This window comes from Nicotiana tabacum, chromosome 6 (genome assembly GCF_000715075.1).
Source record: "Nicotiana tabacum cultivar K326 chromosome 6, ASM71507v2, whole genome shotgun sequence".
Taxonomy (NCBI): domain Eukaryota; kingdom Viridiplantae; phylum Streptophyta; class Magnoliopsida; order Solanales; family Solanaceae; genus Nicotiana; species Nicotiana tabacum.
The window spans coordinates 63,820,875-63,839,284 of NC_134085.1; the positions used below are offsets into that span (position 1 = coordinate 63,820,875).

The following is an 18,410-nucleotide window of genomic DNA, read 5'->3' on the forward strand; positions in this document are numbered from 1 at the left end:
TGATATGCATGTGGTGAAATAAGGTGGGCTTGATACGCGTGTTGCTACTAGGGGAGCTACTTGAAGCCACGCTGTGAGATAAGGTTGGCTAAAACGTGTGTAGTTATTTCGGGAAAAGTAATTTTCAAAACTAAATGTAAGGCTCACGCGGTGGTATAAGGAAAGATTGTGATTGAAATTGTGAAATGTGAATACGAGGCCGTACCTCGATTGTGAATCTTGTTGTGCATCTCATATTGAAAAGAGTTATTGGTTGAATAGTTCTTGTTGCTTTTATTCTTCCTTGTCTTACCGGCTTTGTCCGTAGTTGATTATTTGTGGTTCTCATTATTTGCTTCCTTCTTGTTGTCTATTTGCTTACAATTCTATCATTAGTTTACGTTACTAAACTGCTTTGTTATCATTCGTTTCTCCGCTTTCCATTATTTTCCTGTTATTATATTTTTTTTGTTTACCTTGTCCTAGTAGGTGTCTTAACCTGGCCTCATCACTATTCTACCGAGGTTAGGCTTGATATTTACTGGGTACCATTATGGTGTACTCATATTACGCTTCTACACATCTTTTGTACAACTCCAGGTACGTCTGCACGTGCTGGACTCTAGAAATTGATTTGTAAACTGCTTTCAGGAGACTTCGAAGTATACATGCCCGACGTTCGTAGGCCTCGGATTACTTTTAGTTATCTTCCCATTTCTATTATTTCCTTTATGAGACAAGGTTGTAGTAGACATTTCAGAATATTTTGTAGAGCTTATGACTTAGCTCCTCCAGATTTTTGGTGCTATTTGTCAGCTGTGCTATTGAGATTTATTATGATAGTTTAAATGTTTAAATTTGATGTTTTATTATTATTTATGATATTTTGTCTTTATATGCTAGGCTTACCAAGTCATAGAGATTAGTGTTTAACCAAAAATCGGGATTTTGGCCAAAGCTTATTTTAGAAGAACTCCGACTACTGATAATAAAAAAGAAATAAGAATAATTGATAAATAACAGCTGAATATAAGAGAAAAGTAAATCAATATATTTCAATAGTATTCCGTGTCCTTACAAATGATCAGACTTCTCCTTTATAGCTATCTTTATATAATACGTTTCGTTTCTATCATAATAGAGTCATTATTAATAATTAATGGCAATTACTGTAACGTTATAATAGGTAATCATATTTGATTCAGTGCAAATTCTCTAACTTTTTCCGTATTTAATGCCTACTAATTATTCGTATCTATACCCTTTTTTACTATCAGATTCATTCTCTTAATATGACCCTCGAACATCAAGAGGTTCGAGTATCTATCCTTTCTGATTTTTTTTGAACCTTTGCTCGTGCCTGTTGAAGCTCGTGCCTCTTTGATTGTTCTTTGCCAATCGTCATCCTTTGACCAATCCACGCGTCATGACGTGTCATCTTACAATCAATTCCATATATGAACTTAATTTTTCCCAATACAGATAGTTCCCCCACTTGCCATTTATTCATCAATAGAAAATTTGGGAAGTGGATCTTATTAAAGTGGGAATATTTGCCGCCATTAATTCTTCTCTGGAGCTGATGCTTCATTTGTCACTTCCATTTAATATTCGTAACACATGGCATTTCCTGGTTGGTTCTATAACTTTTCGGCATCTTTTAAGGCTTTTTACGGCTTTACCAATTACGAAACAACAGTTCCCATCATGACGTTTCCATCATTGCACCTTTTCCTTTGACGGTTGCTTCTGAGTATAAATATAACTTTTTACCTTTGTCTTTTTTCACAAAAGGTTTAGAGTATTCAATTATGGTTTTCTTCTTCCTCATACTACTATGTCTTCTTCAAACCCCAACCCTCGGAGAGTCCCCATCGTTGATAGCCTTCATCTTGCTCCTGTTAGAAGTAGGAGAGGAGGAAGACTTCGTAGTTTACGAGGTCCTTCTATTCCTTCAATGAGTTCTACTCCACCTTCTAGAACCAGAGGTTCTCTTCCTCAAAGATCCTCATCTAGAAATAAAGAACCCACTGAACCTCTTCGTGAACATTTATAAGATGAAATTGTTCCTGCTGAACTATCTTTTTACAATGATAGAGAGTCCATCAGAAACCAAGTTTCTTCTATGTCTTCATTAAATTGTGCGACATTTACCCGAATCAGATCACTGAAGGTTTGATTTCTGTGGTTCGTAGAGATTGCCAGTGGAGTCATGATTTCCCTATTATAATCCCCAATGAAAACCAAAGAATCACTTCTTACTTGACTGGATTTTCCTTCGTATATACATACCCTTTCACATTGAATTTCAAGCCTCCCATTGACCCTGTTACCATCGCATTCTGTTGCTTTTTCGATGTTTGCTTAGGACAAATTGGCCCCATCATGTGGAGGGTTGTTGCTTGTTTGAGGCATTTGGCCAACATGGCTGACATGCCTTTTACTTTCTTCCATTTAATCCATAGTTATTCTCCCAAACTCTTTCGTCAAGGAATCTTTACTTTAGTAGCCTAGAGGATGATAAGGGCTGTGGCTGGTATGCCAGGTTTGTTGCTGCCCCCACTGTTGGTTTAGTAGGTCAAGAGAATGTTCTCTTTCCTGAGAAGTGGAATTTTGCATGTGAGTTTTTTTTTATAACTTTCTCATACCTTTTTCTCAATCTTGATGGTTGTCATTTTAAGTTCCTCTTCTTTTTCAGCAACCATGGGAATTGTTGATGAGATTTCCAATTTCCGTGGTTGGGTAGGAAAGTTGTTAAGTGTTGCTCCAATGGATGGTAGATCCTTGAAAAACTTTTCTCATCGGTTTGGTTGGAAAGTGAAAACTCACGGTAAGTACTTTTCTTTTTACACCTTTTGCATTTTTGTTTACTTCTTTCCTTAGAAATTATTTTGACCCTTCTTTTTGTCAGGGTTTCCCATTCGAGACATAAGTGTTGAGGCCATCGTGGCTTCCAGAGTTTCTTTGGAAAGGGCCCAAGAGATAATTTTGGGTTCTTCATCGAAAAGGAAGGCTTTTTCCGACCAAGGTTCTGAAGAATAAGAAGAACAAGACGGAGGTTCTTTAATAAAAAGGCCACGAGCTAGAAGATGCATTATCTCAGATGATGATGCATCTTCCCCCCGTTCTATTTCTTTAACCAAGCCTGTTGAAGCCAACTTGGTGATCTCTAATGATGACACTCCCGCGGCTGCTCGTGATTCTGTTGATCAGCTTTTTGCTCGTGGGTTTGATGACGAAAATTTGGGCCCAGTTTCTGAGGGAGTGCCCCTTGCCTCATTTTCCAAGCCTACTCCTGTGGTATCTTCTTTACCAGTTGTGACTGCTGCCGTTGCTACTTCGGCCCAAGCTATTTTGACTGCTTCCCCAGTTCCTCCTACAGTTGTTCATCACACTGAAGCTGGTTCCTCAAGTGGAGGTGGAGCTATGAAGCAAGTTATCATCGAGGTTCCTGCCGATGGTAACCTTTTGAGAAAATCAGGTTGGGCTGATGTGTGGTTGTAACTTCTGATTGGACCAGTTGAGAGATTCAAGCTTGAGAGCCACAACTCTTTGACTTTGATGAATGACATAGTGCATTCATCTTTAAAGGTATCCCTTTTTATACTTTATTACACCCTTCTTCTATTAGGGTTATTACCTCTCTTTTTCTTTTTCAGATCAATCTAATTGGCACAGAAATGATGAAGAGGGTTTCTCACACGGAGCAGTTAGTGCATGATTATCAAACTGAAGTAGACAACTGGAGGGAACAGTATGAAAGCATTCAAAATTATATGGAAGTATTAGAAGAGAACAAGTGCACTTTAGAGCAGTAATTGAGGGTTTTGACCTCAGAATTGGTAGTTGAGAAGGCTTCCTCGAATCAAGCTGATAAGGATAAGAATCTTCTTGAAACATCTTTTTCTAAGCAACTCTCCAAGGCTAGTGAAGAAAATAGAGCATTGAAGGCTTTGCTGAGTGAGAAAGAAGCTTATGTTGGTGAACTCGTACAAACGCTTACTCATACCCAATAAGATCTCCGTAAGTCTTCTAATAAGGCCAGTTTTTTAGAAAGTTCATTCACTCCTTTGCAAGTTTCTTATGATTCTACCTTGGCTGAGAATGAAAAACTTAAAAACGAGATTGATCAATGGGAAAAAGATTACGAGATTCTTGAGGACAAGACTGCAATTGAAGTGAGTTGGGCATTTTTGAACACTCGTCATGATACCCTTGCGCAAGCTAGCCAAAAGGGCTTTAACTTGGAGGCTGAATTAGCTAAGATAAAAGAAACTATTGAAAAGACTCAGCAATGCCAAGATTTTCCCTCTCACATGGCTGATACTCCCGAGCATATTGAAGATGATATGGGTATGGTGAATGCTCCAACTCCTTCAAGCCAACTCAAACCTTCTGCTGCTGGTGACCCTGCTCTAGATCCTTCTTCATCTCCTCAATGACAAGTTTATGATATGTGACTCCCCTTTTTTTGGTGGAATGTGGTTTTAACCCTCTGCCCTATTTGGGGGTTTAGTTTTTGGAAACAACAAGTTCCCAGACCTTTTTGGGGCGTTTTGTATAAATGACCAATAGTTTATGGCTAAGTTCATACTTAGTCTAGACTTTTTAATATTAAGAAGTTTTCCATTTTGACTTAGTTATTTTGAGCTTCTCTTTGGCTCATTCTTGCCTTTATATTCAAGAATTTGTTTGAATAATTCGCACTTTTATCTCATAAAATGCTTTCGTAACTTCATGAATGTTTAAGTCAAACATGAATTTTATAAAAGAGAGCCCTTTTATATGCGACACTTAATGAAGAAGACGTCTCAACTTCATAATGGTGCAAATGTACGACAAAAGAAATAGGAACACACATGTTTCTTGAAATAACTTTGATAAAGTTTTTATTTGAACTTTGTCAATAACATCTTACATGCATTTAAATGACTTCTATAACTTTTTTGTAACTATTTTCTGTACAACATATTTCAAAAAAGAAAATAAACACGAGGTGTTTATTTATAACCCGTTTCTATACATTGCCTTTAACCTAACTATGATAAGGTTTTCTTTGGCTTTATGTTATTGGCTCGTAACTTTGCTCTGCACTTGATTCATTCAATGAGTAGACTTTTCGGGCTTTGACTTGAACTTTGATTATATCTCAATCTTCTTTGCCTTCTTTACATATATGCCTATGTATTTATATAGTCCCCCAAGTGTTTGAGCTTTGAAGTATAAAGTCTCAAGCACTTGATTACTCCTCTTATTTGGTCTTTTTCCTGAAAAGGAAGAAACATACGGGACTCGGAGGTGCGATTATAGATGAAGACTGCTTAACCCGTCTGAATTTCTATCAAAATAGTTGTAACCCTAGACCGGCAATTTATATTCTTCCATGTGCCTTGCAGGTCGTGATTCATCATTTAGTATGGGTTAGCTTTTTGCCTATCATCTAAAATCGTTAGTAAAATTTTAACAATTCAAAAATAAAATTTTAAAATGAGGATACCTGACCGTGGGTACTCCTTAGAAATAGTATCTCTTCAAGTGAACGACATTCCAATATGAAGGTAATATCTTGCCATCCATTGTTTCCAACTCGTATGCTCATTTCCCTGCGATACCTTGAATCTTGTAAGGTCCTGGACTCAATTTTCCTGCGTTAGCGGCTCTCGTGGATTGAAAAACTTTCTTGAGTACGAAGTCCTCAATATTGAAGTATCTTAGGCGAGCTTTTCCATTATAGTATCGTTCCATGACTTGTTTTTGTGCTGCTATTCTTATTAATGTAACTTCCCTTTTTCCTTCAAGTAGATCAAGGTTCATTCGCATTTCTTCTTCATTAGATTCCTCAGTTGCTTGCGTATACCTCGTGCTTGGCTCCCCTATCTCAACTGGAATTAAGGCTTCAGCTCCATATAACAATGAGAATGGTGTTTCACTCGTACTTGTTTTTGATGTTGTGCGGTACGACCATAAAACACCAGGCAACAACTCTGGCCAATTGCCTTTGGACTCTGTTGTAAACATCAATCTAAGTTGTTGCTGGAAATTCACGCAGACTTTCCTTGAGTCGTCTCGTGGCTTCTGAGCTTTTCTCATTCAAATTACTGGCAAAAGCCACAGCTGCCCAGTTAACAGGTACACGCGGTAATGTCATCCTTTCACGCTGGAACCTATCCACGAACTCTCTAAGAAGTTCGGAATCTCCTTGCTTTATTTTAAAAATATCTTCCATTCTTTTTTCGACTTTTTGAGCTCCCGAATGCGCTTTGATAAATGAATCTGCAAGCTCAGCAAAAGAATTTATAGAATTTTCTGGTAAGAGAGAATACCATGTCAATGCTCCCTTATTGAGTGTTTCACCGAATTTCTTGACCAACACTGATTCAATTTCTTGTTTGGTTAAATCGTTGCCCTTCACACAAGTTGTGAATGCATTCACGTGGTCTCACAGATCAGTTGTGCCATCATATTTTGGAATATCGGGCATCTTGAACTTCTTCAAAATCGGCACAGGAGCAGCACTGGGCTTCCATGGTTGTTGTGAATATTTATCCATGTTTATTCATTTGATTACAGGTGGTACTCCAGGTATTTGCTCTATGCGATTGCTTTGCTCCTTGAGCTACTTTTACAAGGTTAGAACTAAGTTCTATAAATCAGAATTAACTATGTTACCTGGTTCGCCATCACGAGACTTGTTGGGAGTTCCACCAGTGCCTGAATTAACAAGCCCAGAATGTGGGTTTTCCAAAGTATTGTGATTCGGAGTTGGTGTTGGTGGCGCAACTGGCAACTGGCAACTGGCTGGTAAAAGCCCGGAGAGCATTACTGACTTGTTGAGTAATTAGATTCTTTAGAGCATCATCGAGTGCTTGTTCATTCGCAACTCTGTCATTTTGATTTGCCTCAGATCCGTTTTGGTTCGCAATCCTGTTATTTGCTTCAGATCCCTGTGGAGTTCCTTCTCGTGATTGTCATTGTGAATCACGCGGTGAGGGAGGTGGGGACCTGTCGTCCGCATCATTTACTTGATGTTGAGGATCTTGGAGTGGTAAATTGTGTTGGTTATTGTCGTTGACATTCGACATGGTAAGTGTTTTGAATAAAGAATTGACTAAGAAAGCAAACGATTATTAGATTCCCGGCAACAGAACCAATTTGTTTAACCAAAAATCGGAATTTTAGCCAAAGCTTATTTTAGAAGAACTCCGGCTACTGATAATCAAAAATAAATAAGAATAATTGACAAATAACAGCTGAATATAAGAGCAAAGTAAATCAATATATTCCAATAGTATTTCGTGTCCTTACAAATGATCAGTCTTCTCCTTTTATAGCTATCTTTAGGTAATACGTTTCGTTTCTATCATAATAAAGCCATTATTAATAATTAATGGCAATTAATGTAACGTTATAATTGGTAATCATATTTGATTTAGTACAGATTCTCTAACGTTTTCCATATTTAATGCCTATTAGTTATATGTATCTATACCCTTTTTTGCTATCAGATGCATTCTCTTAATACGACCCTCGAGCATCTATCCTTTCTGCTTTTTCTTGAACCTTTGCTCGTGCCTGTTGAAGCTCGGGCCTTTTTGATTGTTCTGCCAATCGTCATCCTTTGACCAATTCACGTGTCATCTTACAATCAATTCCATATATGAACTTAATTTTTCCCAATACAATTAGGTGCCATCACGATATTATAAGGTGTGAAATTGGAATCGTTATAGAACCACAAAAAATTAGACTCAAGGGATACAATTTCATCAAAACCTCGTTTAAATATTGCTTATAGATTGGGAGATATGCGCTTTTGAAGTCAAGCCAATTGGAGAAAAGTCATATTTTATTAACTCAATTCTTCCAAAACATGCAATTAGCATGTCAAGACTTACATGAGCCCCTCGGGACTCCATCCAATTATCCTAATAAGTTCCAATACTCTATGTGACCTTTTCCAAAGGCTCAAAATACCTAAAGGATCATAACACAGCAAGGCTCAAACAAAATAGAATTTTTCTAAAGTTCTTAATGCTTCATTCTTTGAAAGAAGTATCTGAATCACACTTAAACACTTCGGATTACTTCCAACCTTTACACACAAGTTTAATTCAACTATATAAAACTATCCAAAGTCTTGAAATGCCAATCCGAGTCTAGTAACATTAAAGTCAACTTTTTACCAAATATATGAATTCTTAAGTTCTTCCAATTGCCAACTTTTGACATATAGTGCCGAATCCTTCTAAAAATATCAAAAACTCAATCCGAACATATGTAAAAGTTTAAAATTATTATAAAAACCTACCAGAATTATCAAAGCCGATTTTGAGACTGGTTTTTTCAATAGTCAAACGTGTCAACTCTTCTAACTTAAAGCTTCCATTTAGGAACTAAGTGTTCCTCTCACACCTATTGGGGCAAGAATTACCCGTACCGCAAGTCGTAAAACATCAAATGAACATATGAGAAGTCTTAAATCTAGTAAGAGGGCTCTAGAACTCAAAACGATCGGCTAAATCGTCACAGATTATACCTGTGACGGTGCCATGGTCTATAAGTTTGTAACCAACATCTCCAATGTAAGCCTATTCACACAAATTTGTGAAGGGCAGATAACTGTCAGCAAAGTCATAAAGGAATTATATATCCTGAAGGATATTAAACTTGTTCGATGTTATATTACAACTGAAAATCATGTACCCGTTGCTATGAATCTATTAATGGAGTTTCACATCATAATTTAAAAAAGAAAGAAAAGGAAAACCTCAAAATCATCCTTTATTTATACTCTAACTAGATGGGCGTGCCCGTGCTACGCCGGGGTGCCTGATGTATTTTTCCTCTCGCCACTAAAGCAATTACTTTAAACAACCTTTTACTTCAACATTTGTGTATTCAGAACCAAACTTTTTTCTGAGCATGTAATAAGTGTGTGCAAAAAAAGGCATGTAAATGAACTTTGAGAATGGATAAGCAACTAACTCAATTATTCGATCATATAAGATACTTCAAACATTTCTAGTTTAACATTCTGGTAAGTTTTGAGATCACAAAGTATTTCCTAAATGTTCCATTCTCAAATTACAACGCCAACATCATTTGCCCTCAAGCTAAGTAGCAATTGCTTCACTTCCTCTCTGGTGCGTGATAGGAAAGAAGAACCAGCTTTCTTCTGTAGTACCACATGATGTGACTTTTGATAAAATGAACTGCAATTAACTAAAAGTGCACGGTTAAATGTATCAACAAATATGAAACATTTGAATCATGTCCCAAAGTCACATTGAAATTCCTCCTAGACAATTAAATTCTAAAAAGAACTAACCTTCAACTTGTTCTCCAATATTAGCTCTATTAATATATATAGAGGATTAGTTTGACGGAAGTAAGCCAGGTCTTCCCTGACTCTCCAATGAATTGCTTCAGTTTATGCAGCTTAACAAGGTCATAATTCTAATTTTTCAATAAATTATTCTCTTCCTGTGATGTATATAAAAAACCAATGAGGATGAGTGCTGTTGCGAAAAATAACATTTTTATGAAGGATGATCTTGAGAGTATGGTAAGTCTAAGCTTTGTTACAAAAGTACTAACCTTAAATTATAATGATGTTGGAGGTTTTTCTGACTGGACAACTTCTTTATTTCGATGACACTCTTCTAATGATTTTTGATAAGGATCCTCTTCTTGTGATCAAGATTCTCCATCTGAGAAAAGGTTCGGAATATAATAGTTAATAGTAACAAACTGGTGAGGTGTAATAATAGATCAACAACAATAAAATTTTAACCTATATCATTGAGGTGTAATAATAGATCATTGTATTCGCTCACTCACTTCTTGAAGACTTTTCCCTTTTCCCTCTAGATGCATGTACACATAGGTATTGAAATAATTAGAAACCTAAATGGGTCTTATATTTGAGAATTCATGTCACATTGTAAAGTTGTTAAAAACTTTTCCAATCAGCATCACTGCTCTTTACATTGTTCATTTGTTTCTTGGTGGCATGAAATTCAAGTTCAAGCTCCCCTCTCTGTAAATGCTGGTTTTCAGTTCTCCTCTGACTATATCAACCTATATAATGGTAAATCATGTCATTAGATAAATAAATATAGTAGAAATAAATAAAGTAAAAAGATTCACTCTCGTTGTATCCTAGTTATGTACTAATAAGCAATTTCGCCGCAGCTTCTTTGAATTCTATCAAATATATAAGTTGGCTCAGCATCACTTTTCATTTTCTCTCATTCGTCATTCCATTTTCTTCTTATCATCCTTGTGCACCTCCATGTTCCATTGTAAGCACACACATGCTTGATTATAGTTTTCTTTAAATCTTACGAATTTAATTCAACATTCATACTTTAACATAACCTAAAAGATCAGAAAGTCAATGCAAATAAAATCCAGCAATTCAATCCAAAAACACATATTATACCTCATAGAAAGATTGATAAGCACAGTGATAAATACCACATGTATTGTTTACTGATACAACTGAGTAGAAGTAAATAATGTACCTTCCAGAGGACTCTGTTCTAGAATACCTGTAAAAAAAATAAATTATTCAGTTGTTTCAACTTTCAGCCATATGTCAAACACCTTGCGTAAATTAGTGTGCACAATGTTGTTTTAGTGACAATCAACTCATTAGAACCTCATATTTTCAAGTGCTTCTCAAACATTCTTCTTCAACATTTATTCCCTTTGCATAGATAAATTCATCACAGTATTAGTGTTTCTAGAGTAATGTCAACTACCAATTTACCCATAATCACTATAAATTTTCTGTAAAATGGATTAATTTGGCAGTAATTAGTTTGTAACCAAAGCGAATACTGACAAACGCCATTAAAGGATTTTGGTCAGTAATTTCTCAAGCAGACACCATTAGAGAATTAATCAAAAGAGAAATCAAATAAGAGTTATTCAAAATTACTCATTGGAGTATCTATCTAGACATGCATGTGAATTTCAGATAAAAATACTGATAGAGTGATACACATTTAAGAATCTAGCAAACGTTTTTCCACAAATAAGTCAAACAAAAAAAAGATTAATTGGAGAAAAAACGTACCACAACTGAGAGCTTATACCAGAGACGAATTAGACAAACGGACAACCTTGGCAAGAATTCTACAAATGAATAAACTTTGAAAAAATCCAGTGATAGAAATTTGGAAATAAGAGAGAAGAAGGTGCGGGAACTAGTGTGTAAAAGAGCATGACTTGTAGTGAGACAGGTATTTATTTTTCACGGCTGAAAGACGCGATTAGAGTTTAGCCACAAAGAAGCTTATATTTACGGCAATGCCCTTCGTCGTTCAAGAGGACCTTTACTTATTTTATATAGTTAAAAATTTCCCCACAGAAGATGACGTGCGTGAGAGGCAGCTTGTGCTTAATAACCTTATATCTGGCCCTTTACATGTATACCTTGCGATCTCTAGCTGATTTAAAACTTAATTATCATTAGTTTTACACGACAATTAGTTATCTTGCTAGATATTTTTTATATATTTACCGAACGATTTTGAAAAATAAGAAGTACTCAGTTCCTAATTTCACTTTATGTGACAATGCTTGATTCATGATCAAAGAGTTTAGAAAGAAAGAACGATATTTGGAACTTGGTTATTTTAAAGGGTTGTACCATATTTACAAAAAAAGGTTATGTTTGTTTACCCGTAAAACGGTACAGTTGAATTTGTAACGTGATTTATAGACACGTTAATTACTTTGATCCAAGAATATAAAATAATTAAGAACAAAAATAAATTAATTAAATAAACTTGAATAAAATATAAGCCTCGATATATGACGAAGCTCTCCAGAAGCAATAATAAGAACAATATCAAGAAAAAAAGAGAGATAGAGAGAGTAGTTTTATTGAATAAGAGCATATTTTAGCTTTTGTGTACAGATAATTTTTTATCTCCTGTAATGAATGCAAATTAACCTATTTATAGCTCAATTCAAGGAAACAACATCCCCAAATCTAGCTCTTCTTTAATGTGAATAAAACCCCTCTTCATGGTTGTATATCAGTTGAACGTTAATATAGAACGTTAATATAGAGATTATTTTAATGGCTGCTCATTGAATACTATTTTTTCCAACCGGTGTCTTCCTTTCAAATCTTCGTTCTCGGTTCCAAAGCCTTCGGAACTTATTCAGACCAGTCACATGTTTGTATCCGGTGCAACCTAGTTGCTGACTCATACCTTACCTGTTTTTAATTCCACGTGTCAACTCGTTGGGCATCCATATATTATTTACCAATTTTATCCCATACCGATATTTTTCCTACTTTTTGGTGGCAAAACTTTGTTTTACCGGAAAGTAGATAACATCCTTTTTCTTGGCGAGAAAGTTCATGAACAGTTTCTGACACTTGAAGGGACACATGTCTCCTTGCATTTAATGAACCGAACATTTGTTATTCCGTGGTTTGGTAATCATGACCATGAATTCTGTCGTCTATAAACTTCTCCAATGCTAATCACTTTTACCTTTCACTTTTACAAACATCTCTTCTTCGAGCTTTCTAATAACCCAACTGCAAAAACACCTCTTTCTTAGTAAAATCTTCTTACTCAATTTTCTTACCACCACATCTTCTACTATCCCTGTCCTTGAAAACTCTATCCTTATCATAGGTGGTGTCCCTTCTAAAAGGAACAATACTCAAGAAGTTGATGCCGAAGCTGAACCTCCTACCATCAACACAATCATACCTTCCCACCTACATTCTGAATTTGTAACGATTCGACTGGTCGTTTTGAGTATTATAGCCTGTTCCCCCATTTATTGTTTATTCTATATTTTTTGTTTTTATTTGACTTGCCGGGGTAGTTGGTTCGATTTTGTGGATGTTTCGAAATAAATTGAGATATTTAGTCTCAATGTTGGAAACCTAAGTTGAAATAGTTGACTGGATGTTGACTTATGTGTAACTAACTCTAGAATGGAGTTTTAATGATTCCGATAGCTCTGTATGGTGATTTTAGATTTAGGTGTGTATTCGGATATTGATTTGGAGGTCCGTAGGTGATTTTCGCTTGAATTGGCGGAAGTTGGAAAAGTTGAAGTTTGGAGAGTTGAGAAGATTGACTGAGAAATGACTTTGTGGTTACTAGGCTCGGGGTTTTAGTTCTGGAAATTGGAATAGGCCCGTTGTGTCATTTATGACTTATGTGCAAAATTTAAGTTCAATCAGAGTTGATTTGGTGTGTTTAGGTATTTATTTCTGAAATTGGAAGTTCAATAGCTCATTGGGCTTGAATTGGCATGCGATTTGTGTTTTGATGTTGTTTGATGTGATTTGAGGATTCGACTAAGTTCATATGATGTTTTAGGACATGTTGGTATGTTTGGACAGGGTGTCAGGGGCCCGGGTGTGTTTCGGATTGAGTTTGGGCCAAATTCTTGATACAGGATTGCTGGTTTTCTGAGTCTCGTTTCCTTCATCGCATTCGTGGAAGAGGTTCCGCGATCATGTAGATCAGTTAGTGGCACATGGAATTTTACTCTTCGCAAACGCGAAGTACGGGTCGCAATCATAGCGTTTGAGGTGATTGTTAATCGCGAACGTGTGAGATGTACCGCGTTGGCGTATAAGGGAGGTAAGGCTGGGACTGGTCATCACGTTCGCGACTGGCTTCACGCCATCACGAAGAAGGTTTTATGAGCTAGGGAGATTTGTTCTCCGCGATCGTGAAGAAGGGCATCTGGGTAGCAGTTCTTTATTTAAAAATCGAGGGTTTAAACCAATTTTTTATATTTTAAGTTAGAGACCTCGGATTTGGGTGATTCTTGAAGGGATTTTCTAGGAGTTGATTGGGGTAAGTGATTTTATATTAGTTTTGGTTTCTATATATGAATCTATAATTATTTTTACCATTTAATTAGTTTTTTAGGTTGGAAAATTTGGGTGAAACTTCATAGACCATTATTTGAGGATTTGAAGGTCGAGTTGAGATCGAAATAGAGTAATTTTGGTATGGCTGGACTCGTTATTAAATGAGTGTTCGAATTTTATAAATTATGTCAGATTTCGAGATGGGTCCCGGGGTTAACTTTTTGACTTTGGTTAAAGATCCTAACTTTATCATTTGAAATTAATTCCTATAGCTTATATTGATAGTATTACGTTAGTTTTGGCTAGATTCGAGTCTTCCAAAGATTGATACGCATGGGAAGGGCTTGCTAGCAAAGTGATTTGATTTGTTTGAGGTAGGTTTCTTATCTAAACTCGGTTGAGGCACTAGTTGCTTAAATTGTTGTGATAGATACATGCTTTTGGGTGCGCACATGCGTGGTGATGAACACATATGTATACACCAGGTTATTTATTCATGTTCGAGTTGTTCTCAGACTCTCATAAGCTTAGAATTTGAATGTTAAACCTTTAACTATGATGCTTCGCACATTTCTGACATTGTTGTGAACTATTTAGGTCATGTTTGAGGCCACATAGTGATTTAATCCCTTAATGAATTATCCTTTGATGAAAATTGCCGATTTGAGCTATGATAGTACACTTGAACATACCTACACTTTAGCATGTCGTTTATACTAGTCCAGGAGCATGAGATTTGTTATTCACTCATTTCATACATTTATACTTGTTTATTTGCTCCTATATAATATGAATGGATTGGGTGCCTGTGACCATGCCAGGCGGATTAAGATATTTTGCCTGTGACCATGCCGGACAAATTTTGTTATTATGCGTGTGACCACGCCAAGCTAATTGTGTTGTTATGCCTGTGACAATGCCGAGTAGATTGTGTTGTTATACCCGTGACCACACCGGTTGGATTGTCTTGTTGTGCCTATGACCATGCCGGTCAGATTATGATATTGAGCCTGTGACCATGCCGAGCTGGTAGCATGTTGAATTGACCATGCTTGCGTGTGGATATGGATCCACCCCCTAGTGTCACCCTCTCATGTTTCTCTCTTTGTCAAGACACAAACCGATGGGCCATGGTGGGTGCTTGAGTCCTGCCTGTCAAACACTCCTAAGCATGCATCTAAGATATGAACCTGAATAACATCTGCTGCATTACGAAAATAACAAACATGAAGGAAAAATGCCATCAAGGCATACGTACGTATACATGCAGAATACAGTGGGCGAGCCGTCAAGGCCGCTACAGACAACCATACATCCAAAATTGAAAGCTAACAAGGTCACACATAACCCAACTAGACATACTGTCCACATACTTTTAACAGAAACATAATTATACAAAGATGGGATTGAGCCACATCAAACCCATATACATATATATATATATATATATATATATATATACATATATATATACATATATACTCGTACCAAAATCAAAAGCAGCTCCGGATCAAATGGAGTACGCCAACTCTTGCTGATCAGGGATTCTAAAATGGGGGACCGTCAGCTTGCCTACCTACACCTGCGGGCATGAAACGCAGGCCCCGTGAAATAGGGAGTCAGTACGAAAAATGTACTGCATATGTAAGGCATGAAAATTAGCATGTAAAAGACATAGATAAAACATGGAATACTGAAACACATCTTTAAATATGAATAACTTTGTAAATTCTTAAATGTTTATAACATCATGCACATGCATAAAAATGTCGTGTCATGCATAGGTATGAGTGTACATAATATCATCAAGCCACTAAGGGCATCCCATCATATCGTCTCGGCCACTGTGGGAACATCATCAACATGTACCAGCTGATCAGGTGGTGGTGCGTATATAACGTCATAACCTTTTTCCATATCCCATATCCTATATCCCATATACATACATATATAAGCGTATATAGCACCGTCTGAGTCATATTTCAGCCACTGTGGGCAACATAATCATTATATACCAGCTGAGCAGGTGGTGGTGCGTATATAATACCGTAACCTTTTTTCCGTGTCCCATATAAATATAATATACATATATACGCGTATATAACGACATCTGGTCATGAGTCAATGCACATGTATAAATGGGTGAAATGCATGAAAAATACATAATAATCTTAATATTCCTTCCGGATAACCTTTTTCAACAAGCGTATTATTCTGAGACCCGTGAACAGGAAATAATAATATTTTTCATGGGAAATCAAGAATATAGATACCCCTAATAATTCTATTAATAGAGTAATTTATGGAAACTGTATATTTGCTCATTTTTTCAATATAATTTGAATCATGCCAAAAGAAAGAAGGGATGGTCTTAACATACCTGGAGTAGGGAAAATTCCATATAATATTTCATTGGAAAACCTTCGTTGATTGAATGAAATTTGCCTCTTCTCCTTAAAAATTCGTGGACGAAAATTGTTTTTGGTTCCTAAAAATCTTGGAACGGAATAACAATTTTGGCTTCCTTGAAATTGTGAGGAACACATTTCTGGTTGAAGTTTGGAACGATATCCTTGCTGAATGAAGCTTGTTTTTTAAAATAAAATTTGCTTCCGCTTCAACACTCCTCTTGAACGAATTTTGCTTGGAAATGAAGACTTGTAATGTTTTCTTTAGCTTTTAACCTTTCTAATTAAGAAAGGTAAGGTTTTGTTTTGCTGATTTGAGATGCCTAACGTTCTGCCCCTTCCCCAAAATAAATTAGAATAACAACTCATTTGGTTGTATAATTTAGATATCTCATAGATAGCCACCTAGGATAGAAGACTAAAGAGTCATTATCTATGTTTGTGGCTTCTTTCCACGTTTAGGGGAATTATTTTATTAATTTTTTATCCACTTATTAGTTAACTAGATAATGTCCTGTTACCCGATAATTAATCAATTACCCGTATAATTTAAAAGTTACCATAAATTATTTAAAATTCTATTTATTTTTGAAATACTTCATATATACTTTATATATTATACTACCGTGGTCATATGGTACCTTGCATGGTACTAGTTCGTAATTATCGGGTATTATCGCTCGACCTATATTTTACTCCAAATTGGCCACTTTAAACGAAACTTATTTTCTTTAATCCGGTTACCCCTTTATTCTTCATAACACTTATTTATCGCTTGTTATATATAGCGAAAGTACGTTAACGTCAAGATGATCTCATCCCCGAGTCAATGTCGTTTAACTGAAAACGAAATTGTAACTAACAAAAATGCGAGATGTAACATCCTTCCCCCCTTAGAAACATTCATCATCGAATGTTCAACTCCCCGTGTTCTATAAAACTTTGGCAAGGTCGCCTCTGTAACAACACCACTACCAATTCTCCCTGTAGAAGCTTAATAATTCAACGACACACAGGACCATAATTATGAATAACGACAATGGCCTCACATGACCAATGATAATAACCAACACAAGAATTTATACTCGTACTTTATGATTATGACGTCTCAGTCGGACCCTTCTCTGGAGGAGAAAATAAATAGGGATATCTAGACTTCATGTTTTCCTCGGCCTCCCAAGTCATTTCTTCCACATTGTTGTTTCTCCAAAGTACTTTCACGGAGGTTACCTCCTTATTCTGCAGCTTGCGCGCTTGTCGGTCTAGGATGACAACCGGAATTTCCTCGTATGACAAGTCCTCTGTAATCTGTACATCATCAGTGGGCACTACTCGGGTAGGATCGCCAATGCACTTCCGTAACATAGACACGTGAAAAACTAGATGGACAGACTCCAATTCCGAGGGCAATTCTAACTCATAAGCTACTCGGCCCACTCTTCGAATGATCCTATAAGGCCCAATATATCATGGGCTAAGTTTGCCTTTCTTGCCAAACCTCATCATACCCTTTATAGGCGACACCTTTAAGAATACCTAGTCATTAACCCCCGAACTCTAAATCTCATCGCCGCATGTCAAAATATGATTTTTGACGACTCTGAGCTTTCAACAGTCGATCCCGAATTAACTTTACTTTTTCTATGGCTTACTGAACTAGGTCTGGCCCGTGTAATCCAGATTCTCTAACGTCGAACCACCCTATAGGCGACCTACACTTTCGTCCGTAAAGAGATTCATATGGAGCCATCTGAATGCTGAATGGTAGCTATTATTATACGCGAACTCAATAAGTGGCAGATGATCATCCCAGCTACCTTTGAAGTCTATTACACAAGCTCGTAACATATCCTCCAGTGTTTGAATAGTACGCTCAGCCTGTCCGTCTGTCTGGGGATGAAATGCTGTACTAAGACTTACTTGAGTCCCCAATCCTTTTTGGAAGGTCCTCTAGAAGATAGCTGTAAATTGAGCTCCTCTATCCGAGATAATAGATACAGGACACCATGCAGTCGTACTATCTCCTTAATATAAAACCTCGCATAATTCTCTGAGGAATATATAGTCCTGACAAGCAGAAAATGGGCTGACTTTGTAAGCCTATCAACAATCACCCATATCGAATCGAACTTACGCTGGGTACGAGGTAAGCCTAT

General features: G+C 36.6%; 1 protein-coding gene and 1 long non-coding RNA gene across 6 annotated transcripts; both read right to left on the reverse strand.

The window, feature by feature from the left end:
- Positions 1-5,574: 5,574 nt before the first annotated feature.
- Positions 5,575-6,205, reverse strand: LOC142181856 (uncharacterized). Its single transcript, XM_075255466.1, has 2 exons — positions 6,079-6,205; positions 5,575-5,984 (listed from the first exon to the last, which is right to left on the reverse strand). Exons 1-2 carry the CDS (start codon positions 6,203-6,205, stop codon positions 5,575-5,577), a joined length of 537 nt encoding a protein of 178 aa, XP_075111567.1.
- Positions 6,206-8,931: 2,726 nt separating this feature from the next.
- Positions 8,932-11,198, reverse strand: LOC107784133 (uncharacterized). Of its 5 annotated transcripts, none has more exons than XR_001647636.2 (6): positions 11,063-11,198; positions 10,506-10,532; positions 9,773-10,059; positions 9,577-9,689; positions 9,308-9,462; positions 8,932-9,191 (listed from the first exon to the last, which is right to left on the reverse strand). It is a non-coding gene; the product is annotated as an uncharacterized LOC107784133 (long non-coding RNA). The 5 variants fall into 5 exon arrangements; XR_001647634.2 differs by having other exon boundaries at positions 8,932-9,201; XR_001647635.2 differs by having other exon boundaries at positions 8,932-9,462; positions 9,773-9,845; positions 9,968-10,059; positions 11,063-11,196.
- Positions 11,199-18,410: the final 7,212 nt, after the last annotated feature.

Excerpts from the sequence above, each read along its gene's own strand:
- LOC142181856 (XM_075255466.1), bottom strand. The coding sequence starts at position 6,205 with ATGGAAGATATTTTTAAAATAAAGCAAGGAGATTCCGAACTTCTTAGA. Across the intron at positions 5,985-6,078 it reads GGCAGCTGTGGCTTTTGCCA|AGTCCAAAGGCAATTGGCCA; the intron begins GTAATTTGAATG and ends TGTTTACAACAG.